Raw genomic sequence first — 13,612 nt, 5'->3', positions numbered from 1 at the left:
GAGTCAATTGATCAGGATGGCGTGGTTGACCGTGTCGAAAGCAGAGGAAAGTTCCAGGATGATGAGGACAGAAGGAATGCTGGAATCAAGGTTAGAGATCAGATCTTCATAGGTGTTCAGGAGAGCAACTTCCGTGCCTCTGGCAGCTCTTAAACCAGACTGATGGTTATGGAGACAACCCACAGATTCAGTGTGGAGTGTAAGCTGGCAGTTGGCCAGCTTTTCCAAGAATTTGGGAGAGGGGAAAGTGTTATGATGCTCAGTCCAGGCAGCTTTAGGTTACTTGATAAGTTTACTTCAGATCAAGCTATGGTCGTTATATATGCCTAAAAGTCCATGTTGTTGAGTAACAACTTACTCCTAAAAATCCTCAAAACGTTAAGTAGGTCAATCCACATAGGCTTCACCTCGCACAATCATCTTGCATTGCCTTCAGCTATGCACATACATCATATATGATGCAGACATTTTCTTATAGTCCTTTTTCCTGCAAATCCTCAAGGTAATTACATCTATGCAAAACATCTCCTTATCAATGGGGCTCATTTCTCAGGATTGACGTCACTCACACCTGACCGATCTACAGATTACACTTACAATACATTTGCTACATTAACCTCATAGCGTTTTACTAAAGCATTACCAACTACAAACTTGTATTATTTGAAATACTTGTTCAGTTCCCGACATCTTGAGGTGGCATAATAATAACATGCCAAATCTTTGACCAGTGCATAAAAACTCATTGTCGGGACAGAGCACTTAATTGCACCTAGCCTCGAACAAAAAAAAACCCCATATATGCACCTTTCATCTTCCGATGTTTTTCTACCACTTTGACATCAAATAACTCTTCAGAAGTCTTGAGTGCATTGCATTCCTAAATCATACACTGATCATGACAGTGCATAACTGCCAATAGTCCACAGGTGAAGAACATACCATTCCATAAGCATTAACCTCTTAAAAGCATTTTGCCCACTTTCCCAAAACTATGCAAAAAAAAATGCCCAAGCATGTTTAACACGAGTGCTTCAAAAATGACATAATGTTCTATCAAATATGCAAGTGATTAATGCACTTTTACTCTTGCATACACGTCTTATTAAAAGAAATGCCTATCCTCGACAGGCCTGCACTCTCATTGTTGGCCATTACAACTTAAGGGACAAAATAGCTTTGCTAAACGTGCATTTTTCAGACCTGACATGTCACTTTACTGGTTGGCCGCATCTATTGTCCCATTAATTGAGACGAAGCGGCGTATAGGCATCTGAAGATTAGAGGCTGGATGCTTCTCCTCAGAACTCGTCACTAATGATGCGAAGCAGGCAGCTTATTACGTTCACAATCCCACAATACTGTTCGGTTTCCTTCTAGGCGCCCACGTGACATGACGCACCGGACAACAACAACAAGGTCCGTTAGTCGAATACTGCAGCTCAGACAGACGCTACTGACTTACTCACTAGAAAGAAGTTCCAAATGAGACCGGTTGCTTTGACAGAAGACTGAAACCAAAGCGTTCGATTGCTTCACCGAATCCCTCTGCTCCTGAACTGACGTCATCAGTGTCTAAAATGACACAGAGCACAGAAGAACTCCTGCTCTGACCAACGGCCACTTCACAGTGCAGTAATGTACATGTTCGCAGTGCCTTTCTCCATTCTTCATACTTAAGTGCCAGCTTAAACATCAGTCTAGTGTACTTCTCGACTTCTCTCTTTCACAAGGAGACTCTCCCTCTTTAAATTGTCTTCCCTTCTTGCTTTAATTTCAAAATTCGCTTTCTAGAAAAAGTCTTACAACCCCATAATATCACTCGGGGTGCTTCTATTTCCTGTAGCTGATGGGGCACTTCCCATTCTGGTAGCCCAGACACTTTTAGGGAGCCTCTCTTCCACTTTTAAGGCCTTCATTAGCACTTAAACCCCCGGACCCAGCACTGGCATCAGCTTAAGGGTTGCTATCTGCTATCTCAGTCCAAACGGGGCTTTCTGCTGTGGGCCTACGACCCCCTCCCTTGTCCTGCCCTGGGTGATGGGTTTGCTTACTTGGTTATTGGGGGCGGTGTCGTCTATTTTCTTCTGGTCCTGATTCTTCCTGCACCCCCCGCAGCAGGCCACTTCAATCCTCAGCTTCTTCCTTAGTTTCCTTGGTTTCATCAGCTTCCTTTGCATATGGGTTCTTGTTTTTAGGAAATCCTCGTCGCCAATGTTATGATGCTCAGTCCAGGCAGCTTTAGGTTACTTGATAAGTTTACTTCAGTTCTTATGTTACAGTTACAGAATTAAGACATAAGCAATAAGGAGATAGAAAGACCAAGACACCGGCACCCATCACCCAGGGAGCGAGGGCTCAACTGACACAACATAGAACTCTCATCACAGCATTCTCCCACTCATGCATCAACATTCCACAGGCACTCTGGTGACATCATAAATCACATGACAAACCATATCAGACTAACCAAGCACATCACAACAGAAAGTTCCAGTGGCAAAAGAATGATTACAAAAATCGGCCAAGGCTGGAACGTGTCAATGTGGTCCTCGATGGTTCTGGAGGAGCAGGCAAGCACCTGTTTCGATGACACTTCTATAGATGGGACTTTGTCAGGTGTTAGAGAGAAAGAGGTGAAAGGAGGAGGAGAAGGAGAGGTGGCCAAAGGGGGCTGAGAGTGGAAGAGGGAGAGGAATAGGAGATAGTGGACAGGATGTCCTGAGTTGTAGCAGAGAAGCGAGAGGCCAAAGCCGTACAGAGGGCCTGTTGAGGGAACAGGAGAGGTAGAAACCGCAACAGGATTGGCCAGTTCCTTGCAGATTTTAAAGAGTTTGGCTGTGTTGTTAGAAGCCGTAGAGACGTAGGCTTGAATGTGTGCTCTCTTATTGATGAGTCTTATTGCTTCAACTGGCATTTTGGTGCAACCAGTCTAGGTATGTCTTAATGTTACTGTAATGTTATTATGTGTCTACACTGGTCTACATTGTGCAGCCAGTTGGACATGTTTTTATTGTGGCATGGCATTTTTAATAGCAAAGCATTAATGTTCATGTGCACTGTTGGTGACTTGCATGTTTTGGATTGCTGTTACCCTACACAACAATAGCAAACACTGTGGCTTTTTAGTAATTTTTTTTCAGAAACTGTGCTGTATATTGCATTAAAACACATATTTCTATCTTTCTCCTAGTGCAGTGTGTGGCATACCCCGTCAGCAACACGTTTGTGCGTATTGCGCATGCGTGGTAATCTAGGGCGGCCCAGAGTGTGGCGCGACTTGTGATTTGTTGCCGAGTTGGGGGGGCCCCCTCAGCATGGCTTGCTGGGGGGCCCCCAGAGCTTGTGTTACGCCACTGGCTCAGTGCAATACCGCAAATGTAGACACAGGTTTCTAACAATCCAGAATGTCGGAACAAAAGGAAACCATGCCGGGAAATGTATTTTACCCACCCTAACTTTCTCCCTAGACATCTTCCCTTTATTTAAATACTGAGGTGAGACATACATTGTAATCAGACCATCCAGCGTATGTCGAGTGCCTGCTTGCTTTCAATTCACCCACCGACCACACACACTAAACTAAAAACAGCTATCCAGCCCTCTGGGCTACTCAAAGACTGACTGACCAAGGGGCGAAAGAAAGAGACAACAGCGCGAACCTCCAGGAAATGTGGGGCGCTTTGCAGCTGAATCGGCCTTAATGAGGCCGCTATCCCCCATTGGGGCACACTGACCGCCCGCGCGGATCCTCCCGCTGGGCGCTGGCCAAAGGCCAACATATAAACACCACGAGAGCAGGAAAAAGGGGCACAGAACCGGCCTCAACCGATGGACGGGAAGGTGTGTCCATTTTACAAAAACCAAAGCATCAGGAACTTCATTCGGACTAGTAGGTCACATACAGAACATTCCCCCCAGACTGCACTGGTTTAGTCCATGAATATCTGGTAAACTAGTGCGTATGTCACACTTTGTTCATACCCTCAAACTTACTCACCACTTCAAACTTACTCACCACTTGTTCTCATGTGCCCTATTGTACAGGCTCCCTTCCGTAACGCCTCCACAAATCGTTATTCATCCGAATTGACAAAGTGCTTTCAAATAAATCCTTACAAACTCTGCTGCAAGCTCCCCCAGTTACCTTCATGGTAACCTTCACCGGTAATCTTCACCTAACACGTGCAGAGCTCTGAGTGAACTGCTCGCCCCTACCTGGCATCCACGCTGCCGTCCCTTAAAAATAAGTCATCCATTTTATTTTTCTACATGTAACATACATCCTTTTCGAGCATTGAAACGACATCCGTAACTCAAAGCAGTCTATTTATCCTAACCGTGTCGTAACACACTCTTCCCAGAACCTGAGGTGAAACGAAAATGCCTGTAAAGCCATGATGCGTTTCCCAACCCGACCTCAAGGCTAGTACCCATCACAACCACAGGACTCCAGGGAGCGCTTGCATGGCGTCCGTATGGCGCAACATTCAATGGGCAATTCCCACAAGCGCCCGCACTCTAGGTGCAAACATTTATAGATGCAGATTTTCCCAACTAGCCCTACACGGTAAAGGGGGAACGTATGTGTCGAATCGTTAAGCAGGGCTATGCAGCCCGCCCACATCGTTGTGTGGGCAGACCGCCGTTGCGGTCTCAGTTCCCGGATAGGGAAGTGACGTTGGGCTAGGGAGGGGGCGGGACAGGAAAGGGCAGTTCTGGTGTTGGGAATGAATAAAGAGGTCGCACGAATCCCCGGCTCCCGCGTGCCTTATTACGCAGTTTGGGGACCCGCGTAAAACCCCACAACTGGCGACGAGGATCCCAAGAACCCGCGGGAGAGTGGGTGAGGCGCATCGGCGCAACGCCATAGCAGCTCCGCGGAGGTCCGCAGTGGAGCGGCGTGGCGCGTCGGCGCACCTCCCATAGCCAGCTGCGAGGCCGCAGGCACGGGCGGCCGCAGCATTTGGAGCCGCGAGGGAGCGGGTGCGGAGGCGCCTGCAAAAGCACGCGCAGGCCCGGAGGCAAGTCGCCAGGGTCCCGCCCCCCTCCCCCACTTCCACACGCGATCGGCGGGAAGCCCAGAGGGGGGCCTCTAGAGAAAAAAAAAAAAAAAAATGTTTTTCTTCTCCTGAACTCGACACCAACGAGGCAGGCACCCGCACCAGCCACGCCAGAGCCGGCAAAGAGGCTACCTATCGCCACAAGGCACCGCCGGCACGCACCAGCCCGTGAGGACCACAAGGGCAAGCTACAGCCAAAAAAGAGGCGGCACATTGCCACACGGCGCGACCGTCACAGCGACCATGTCAGGCCCAGCAAGCCCCGTAGCCTCCTCGTCAGATGGTTCGGGAGCAGCGAACGATGGAAATCAACAGGCACCGACTTCAGGTACGGCTGCCCATAACCTACCACTACCGGGCCCATTTGATGTGCGAGACACTTCTAACCTAGGACCCAGATGGGTCATATGGCTCAGGGATTTTAAATTCTACACGGGGGCAATAGGGCTGACAGACAACGCAATGCTGAAAAACACCCTCTTCATGACGGTAGGCCCCGCTGTCAGGGACATCGCAGGCGAACTGATGAACGTAGACACCGTCACCTATGCGGAACTACATGGAAAACTATCGGAATACTTCACGCCCCATACAAACATTGACTACGAGCGCCACGTCTTTCACACCACGCGACAGGAGAAAGGGGAATCCCTCGACAATTTCGTGATGCGCCTACGCATCAAGCTAAAGTACTGTGAGTTCCACAGGTACTCCAATGATGAGGCGTTAAGATCTCAAGTTATAGCAGGCTGCATCTCACAGCCATTCAGGAAACAGCTTCTCCAGAAACAAAGGTCCCTGGAGGAAATCCTTGCACTTGCCAGGATGGAAGCAGCAGTGGAGTCGCAACTCGACAGTCTAGGCAAGGTCACTATTCAACACCCGCCACCGACCGCTGAGTCCATCAATAAACTATACACGGCCCCCCCACAGAGTGGGAAAGGAACGGACGCCATGTGCTACAGATGCGGATTCGAGTATCCGCACGCGGGAGACTGCCCTGCACTTGGACAAAAGTGCGCCGCATGTGGCGGAATGGACCACTACAGAGCCGTATACAAAAATCCACCGGGGCAGGGACCCAGCAAAACGAGACACCTAGAGAGAAGGAGAAGCTCGCGACACAGCCCACCAGCAGGCAGAGGTGAGGAAGACCAGCCAGGTCCCAGGAGAGAAGAAAAACCACAAAGGAGCGCACACACCAGAGACGACAGAAGGCCCCCGTACGGATCAAGGCGATCGCAAAGAAGACGGTTCGTCCGGTACATCGAGATGAGATCCCCATCAGGCAGTGAATCCCAATCATCAGAGGATGATCAACGGAAAAAAGGATATGTGTGGGCTCTCAACAACGCCACAGCCACCCAGCACAGCCCAACGCTCCAGCTTCAAGTAAACAACACACCATTAGAATTCCTCATAGACACGGGGGCAACTGTTAATATCATAAGTGAACAGGCGTACAACTCGCTCCCCAGCCCCCCAAAAATCCGAAAGGCGACAGTGGACATATACCCCTACGGTGCCACGACCCCGCTGCCATGCAAAGGAACCATATCAGCATGGTGCGTGCACAAATCGCACGCCGCAAAAATCACGCTACACATCTTGAAGACGGAAGCCAACAGCGGGTGCATTCTCAGTTTCAAGACTGCCGTTGAGATGGGCTTAGTGCATATCCTATATCAGTTAATGGCCCATAAATACTTTGCCAGACCGGATGCCATCGAGCAAACATTCCCCAACCTATTCAAAGGCCTAGGAAAACTAAAGCATCGCAAGGTACAGTTGCACATAAACCCGAAGATACCGCCCGTAGCCCAACACTACAGGGGCATTCCGATAAACATACAACACCAGGTCGAGGAGGAGCTGGACAAACTGATTAAACTCAACGTTATTGAACCTGTCTCAGGACCCACTCCATGGGTATCCCCCATCGTCCCCGTCCCCAAGAAATCACCGGACGGATCCATACGCCTGTGTGTCGACATGAGGAGGGCCAACGTGGCCATCGAAAGGGAAAGACACCAGGCGCCCAGAATTACGGACATGATACACCTGCTCCACGGGGCCCAGGTCTTCTCGAAACTAGACCTCACCAAAGGCTATCATCAGATAGAGATCGAGCCCGAATCCAGGTACATCACGACATTTGTTACACACCTGGGTTTATTTCAATATAAGAGACTTAGCTTCGGGATATCCTCCGCCGCAGAAATATTCCAGGAGGAAATACACAGAGTCATCAGGCACGTGCCCAACTGCCTGAACTACTCCGACGACGTCCTCGTTTTTGGAAAGACACAGGAAGAGCACGACACTGCTCTCCACAGAGTGTGCGCCGCACTGCAAGAGGCAGGACTAACGCTCAACAAAACCAAATGCGAGTTCGGGAAAGGCTCTCTACGATTCTTCGGCCACATATTTTCCGACAAGGGATGCGACCAGACCCGGAGAAAGTGGCGGCACTCAACTCAGCTACTCCCCCAACGAACACGACGGAACTTCGATCTTTCTTAGGACTGGCCAGCTACTGCTCCAGATACCTAAAGGACTACGCAACCATCAGTAACCCGCTGCGCCTCCTAACGCGCAAGGATCAACCATACACCTGGTCCACGGACTGTCAAAAGGCATTCGAGGCGATCCGTGATGCCATCTCCAAAGCCGAGGACATGGCGTACTACGACGCCAAAAGACACACCGAAGTGATAGTGGACGCCAGCCCCGTCGGTCTGGGCGCCATACTAACGCAACTTGACCCGCTGGAACCGACAAACATATTCGTGGTCGCATACGCCAGTAGGAGCTTAACCCCGACAGAACAAGCCTACTCCCAAGCGGAAAAGGAGAGCCTAGCGGTGGTATGGGCATGCGAGTATTTTCATCTGTTCGTATATGGCAAGGAGTTCACCATCGTCACCGACCACCAGGCACTGATCACAATATATGGAGACCCCAAATCACGGATGCCGCCCAGAATAGCCAGATGGGGCCTAAGACTGCAGGATTACAAATTCGTTATCAAGCACAGGCCGGGAAAAGAAGACAATCCCGCGGACTATCTATCACGTCACCCGATCGGCCCGGCCACACCACTCCCATCCATCGCTGACGAATATCTCAATTACGTGGTGCATCATCTACAACCACTACCAGTCAGTTGGGCAGACATCATTGCACACTCGGAACAAGATCCGGCTCTACGCATCGTGCGACACTGCATACAAGCAGACAGAAGGGCGCACATGCGTGAACAGGCGCAGCACGAGTCGGAAGAGGCCCGAGCAGATGTCAAACTAATAGATCATGTCAGGGACGAACTTTCCATCGTCGATGATCAAGTAATACTCAAAGGGTGCAAAGTACTCCTTCCGAAATCGCTTCGCACCAGAACGATCCAAGTAGCACACGAAAGCCACCGGGGAGTGGTGGCCACCAAGAGACTGCTAAGGGAAAAAGTGTGGTTCCCCAAACTGGACTCGATGGTTGAGGAAATCATAGGTCAATGCACAACGTGCGCACAGGTAGCACCGCCCCCGCACCCAAACCCACTACACATGTCGCCACTACCGAAAAAGGTATGGGAAGAACTGGCGGTGGACTTCTTTGGACCCCTAAGTAATGGCACATATGTGTTAGTGCTAATAGATGAACACTCACGATTCCCGGACGCACAGATCGTTGATAGCACAGCAGCAACTAGCGTCATCCCGGCACTAGATCGCATGCTGTCCATATATGGAATACCCAGGGTCATCAAATCTGACAACGGAGCGCCATTCATGAGCACAGACTTCGAAAACTTCGCGAAGTATATGGGCTTCCACCACAGGAAGATAACCCCGCGATGGCCTCAGGCCAATGGAATGGTTGAGAGGTTCATGGCCAACATCAAGAGAACTCTGCAAATAGCGACCATCCTCCACAAACCTTTTGAACAAGCACTGTATCAGTTTCTCAGGGATTATCGCCACACCCCCCACAGTACAACCGGCATCTGCCCCGCTGACCTGATGTTCCGCAGGCCAGTACAGACACGACTGCCAGAGGATGCCCGCGCAGCCGAAGCCACGCCCCTGGAAACAGAGGCCAGAAACAAGGATGACACCGGCAAAGCCAAAATGAAGGACATGGCGGATCACAAAAGAAAAGCACAGGAGTCGAATGTGGAATTGGGAGACCAAGTGTGGCTCCGGCAACCAAAACAGCGCAAGGAGGACGCCACGTTTGCACCGGAACCGCTGACGGTCACGCAAAAGAAAGGTACAATGATCACGGCCCAGAGGACCGACCAGTCCTCCGTTACAAGAAACATATCGTATTTCAAACCCAAGAGGCGCTACACGGATAATACCTTACATCAAGAAGCTGACAGCGAAGATGACATCGCCCTTGACAGATATTACGTGGAGGAGAGTGAGTCCTCAGAAGGTGAGGACAGGGCAACACCCCCGGGTCAAGACGAGCACACACCGGGCAGCAGAGGTCGCCCTCAGAGAAGTCGCTTCAAGCCCCAGAGACTCATAGAAGAAATGGAGTAAGTTACAAAGAGACATGTGGTTCTTTAAAAAGGGGGGAGATGTCGAATCGTTAAGCAGGGCTATGCAGCCCGCCCACATCGTTGTGTGGGCAGACCGCCGTTGCGGTCTCAGTTCCCGGATAGGGAAGTGACGCTGGGCTAGGGAGGGGGCGGGACAGGAAAGGGCAGTTCTGGTGTTGGGAATGAATAAAGAGGTCGCACGAATCCCCGGCTCCCGCGTGCCTTATTACGCGGTTTGGGGACCCGCGTAAAACCCCACAGTATGGTACTTTCATTATCCATTGAAACACACATTTGAAGTACATATGAGAACGACCATTGCATAAAACACAAATTTAAAGGACCTTGCACCCCACTCGCCAGAGACTTCATAAAACCGTGCACAAAACAGCATTTTCAGTACAAAAGGGAGGTGGCGGGATAAAAACACAAGCCAAAAACTGTCAATCGTGCGCCCAACCCGCCCCAAAGCACTCGGTAGCACACCTCATTTTCCTTCGCTCATCCCCCTTGGACCTTTCTAACAATGTGCCCCGGAGCGCCAAAAACGACCGTAGTGCTTCTGGCGGAATTCACAGTGAGGTCGGTGTATTTTCTAAATGAGTGCGCTCCAATTAAATGCGACCTCCAGAACCTTACCTCGCCCGAGAGTCATGGGACCTGGGGAAGACGTACACAAACGCAGTACACGGTGCAGCCTGTGCGGTAATCATACCTTCACGACCCATGCAGCGACACCCTTCAAAAATTGCACAATGCTCACAAAGGTGAAACCCCTGAATACAATATGCATGCAAAGTTCAGCAAATGCCCATGAACTTCCCATCCGCAGCCCTCCTTGAAGCTTGTGCTAGCAAACAAAATACCCCCGTTCCGTCGTACGTACCCCAACCAAGCGCCCCCATAACGCACACTGATGTCGGACCGCGTGGGCCGAGCCACCGATCCAGGTACTGCATAACTAGCAATAGCACGCGCCTTAAAAGCATCCTACCATAACATACAACGACATGGTCTGAAAGCATCTTACATACTAGCTGTACTAAAATATCGACCACGTTTTCAGAACACACAGAAACCTTTCACTCTTACCCTGCCATGTTACCATTCCCCTTCATGCCCGTTTAGTGTCCCCTCCAGTCGCCTAATGCAATATAGGTAGCCATCCCATAGGGAACCTACAGTATTTGCTGTAAGCTTCCCAAACAATGAACGCTGCTCTGTGTTATCTGGCACATTTCTGATTCTGCACTTTCTTTCGGTTGAGGTACATCACATCTGAAGCAGGAAGACTGGCCTAATGATTTGGCATAAGGACCGGCCTAAAACATCTAAACAATGAAAGCAGATGTTGCAGAGAACCACCAGAGCACAACCAGCCGAGCTAGCTGTGGAATGTCTGCCAGCCAGGCCTCGAAAGATGGGCATCAACAGCCCTCCCTTCTGAGAAGTACGTGGCTCTGAAGCTCAAGCTACTGGCTCAAGTCCCAGGTTTGCCTCGCAGAAGCAGAATCAGCCAGCCAGTTACGAAATGTACTTGATTGTCTCTCTTCGGCGAAATGAACTGTTATGAATATGTACGGCTAATGGAAGGAGAGTAATATGTAGCTTTGCATTGTATATAAGTATGAGCCAGGCATGGGAGGGGGCAGAGTCGATGCAGCCCTCCAGAGCCTGGTGTGTGTGTTAACATTACAGCTTTTACACCCAAACCTCTGGCTTTGCGTATTATTTGTGTCCAAATGCCGAGTGCCTGGAATGCCTGAGATGGTGTGAGGGAGCTAGATGAGCACTAGTATCGGGGGGAGGGGGGGAAGGTGGGGGGGTTCGAGCAGGACGGACGAATGTAACACTCGGAGGCGCACAAATAGCAAGATAACTCATACTTGTAATACGCACGGTCTTATAAGCGCGTTCCCAATGCAATGTTAGAAAATGCTATGCTGTACTCCGAACCCGAGATAATACCTCTCAGCACTGCGGGTCAATCTATTCAAAGCAAAACCCGATGGGTTCCCAAATTGAAAAAGACCCACTCACCGCACCGTATGGCAGTTTAATCCATTCCAAATAAAAACGCGATGCAATAGTACAATTCTGACATACCTTCCCGAACCGCGGTTTCATCCTTTTTTAAACAACACGATGTATTGAAAGTACACGTTGAAAACCTCTCTCCGCACCGTACCGCGGTTCCATCCATTCGAAGTACCAACACGATGCATTTAGATTTCTATATTGAGACCCATTAAAGCCCACGAAGGTGTAAACAACAGCATGAAACCGCCGAAAACAAAAATGTATTGAAAATTCTGAATACCCCACACTGGTGTCGGACCACGTGGACAGAGCACCCGCATAAATCCCTGCACCGTGGTTTAATCCATTTTAGATAACCAACACAATGCCCTTAATTCACAATTTGACACAAAGGTACGCCCCTGCGGCAGAACAAACCGCGACCATCCCGCACCAGGAGTTGTGTCGCAACAAGAACCCATGATTGCCAAAGCTGTAAAAAGGCCCCCGACAGGCCCCAGGGACACAGGCCCTCCCCCATCGCAGCCAAACCATCGCCCTGCTGATGAACCCGGATTGGTCCCAAATCTCACACGCACTTGTGGCAAGCAGATTCAAAGTGAAAAACCGACGGGCTCCCGCGCACTACGAAGGAGGGCCCCTCGGCGGGGGGCCCCCCTTAATGACGACTGCCTCACAAGGCACGGTGGCGCAAGGAGTCGGGGGGGGTGAGGGGAGGGTGTGCGCCAGGCATCACTCCACCCTGGTGAGGGAGTGGAGGGGTGGGTGACGTCATCACCCACGTGCCCTTTTGGGGCTTAAATACACCTGGTCTGAAGACGCAGGGTCTCTCTCTGCCGGCTTCCCTCCTACGTTGCCCTCCCGCCCTCCCTCTTTACAATGTTGTACTGATGTGTGATGTTTTTTCTTGCAGACAAGCCCAGCGGATGTTACCTGGTGTTCCCATTAGAAACTACTGGCGTAGAACACAAGGGGAACTGCACAGCCATCAGTTTATTAAGAACGGCGCCCAGGAGTATTAGACTCAGGGGAGGCCCACGTTAATGGGGAGGGTTAGGGGGCTTGGAAGACCTTTCGAACTCCAAAAGTGGGTGGGGGAAATGGGAAGTGCATCGTTGGAAACTGAAAATTGCAAAGCATCAATGAAGTCAGCAAGGGGGGGGGGGTGAATTGAAAGTTTGCACTGTAAACGGGGCTCCGGCAAGTACGTTGGTAACTGAGGGGAAGGGGGGCCCCTGGGAGATAGGGGGGGCTCAAGAGAAGGGGGCCCTTTGGGATTGGCAGCTTAAGGAGATCAAAAAGAAACCTGGGGGGAGGGCCTTGGAGTGCGGGGGCTAGGGGCCAGGAGGAGCAGGGGGGTTAGTTGGGGTGGACCCCCCTAGCGAAAGGCGGGGGAAGAGGAGGGGGATAAGAAGGATGCTGGGGCTCTGGGGGATAGGTATGCGCTTGATGGATGGGGCTCTCTAGAACAGGAGGGCGCGATGGGGGCCGGAGGGGATGGGACAACTAAGGCGGCGGGGAGAGCTCGGGCTGATCGGGGTCTTGGCTGAAAGGGGGAGAGGGGCTCCCTGGCAGGATGGGCTGGAGGAAGACCTGTTTGGGGAGAGAAAGTTAACTATGATCAATAAGCCAACCCGGGGAAACGGGAAGAGAGAATCCAGGGGAAAGGGAGCAAGAAGGGGAAAAGAAGACCGGAACGCATCCTTTAGAAGGAGCCTAAGCGGAAATGAAGAATGGAAAGAAAGTAAAGCACAAAATAAAAATTGCACTTAAATAGCGTTTTCCCACTCATCCTACTGGTCTCGGCCTATCCTTTGGGTGGATGGGGGTTGGGTTGCTTTGGGAGGAGGGTAGTTGGGAAGGAGTGAGAGTGGGAATGTGGAATGAGAGCTGGGGGGTGGGGGGGTTATTGGGAGCAGCATGGGCGGCCACCGTGCCACCCCACTGAGGGTGTCGGCGCTAA

At 50.8% G+C, this 13,612-nt stretch overlaps 2 protein-coding genes across 3 annotated transcripts in view; one reads left to right on the top strand and one right to left on the bottom strand.

Moving 5' to 3' along the window:
* Window positions 1-1,312, bottom strand: part of LOC138530274 (uncharacterized) — a 391,407-nt gene extending 390,095 nt beyond the window's left edge. For both annotated transcript variants that reach the window (XM_069640895.1, XM_069640894.1), the window contains exon 1: window positions 1,204-1,312. In XM_069640895.1, coding sequence (XP_069496996.1) covers window positions 1,204-1,233 — 30 coding nt within the window. In that variant the 5' untranslated portion in view covers window positions 1,234-1,312. The remainder of the gene's footprint in view (window positions 1-1,203) is intronic.
* The window catches only part of LOC138530258 (adenosine receptor A1-like), a 92,684-nt gene that overhangs the window by 70,211 nt on the left and 8,861 nt on the right, over window positions 1-13,612 (top strand). The window lies entirely within an intron of this gene.

This window comes from Ambystoma mexicanum, chromosome 1q (genome assembly GCF_040938575.1).
Source record: "Ambystoma mexicanum isolate Mex_15411 chromosome 1q, UKY_AmexF1_1, whole genome shotgun sequence".
Taxonomy (NCBI): Eukaryota; Metazoa; Chordata; class Amphibia; order Caudata; family Ambystomatidae; genus Ambystoma; species Ambystoma mexicanum.
Note: the sequence above shows the minus strand (reverse complement) of the source record. Positions and strands in the feature narration are given on the sequence as shown.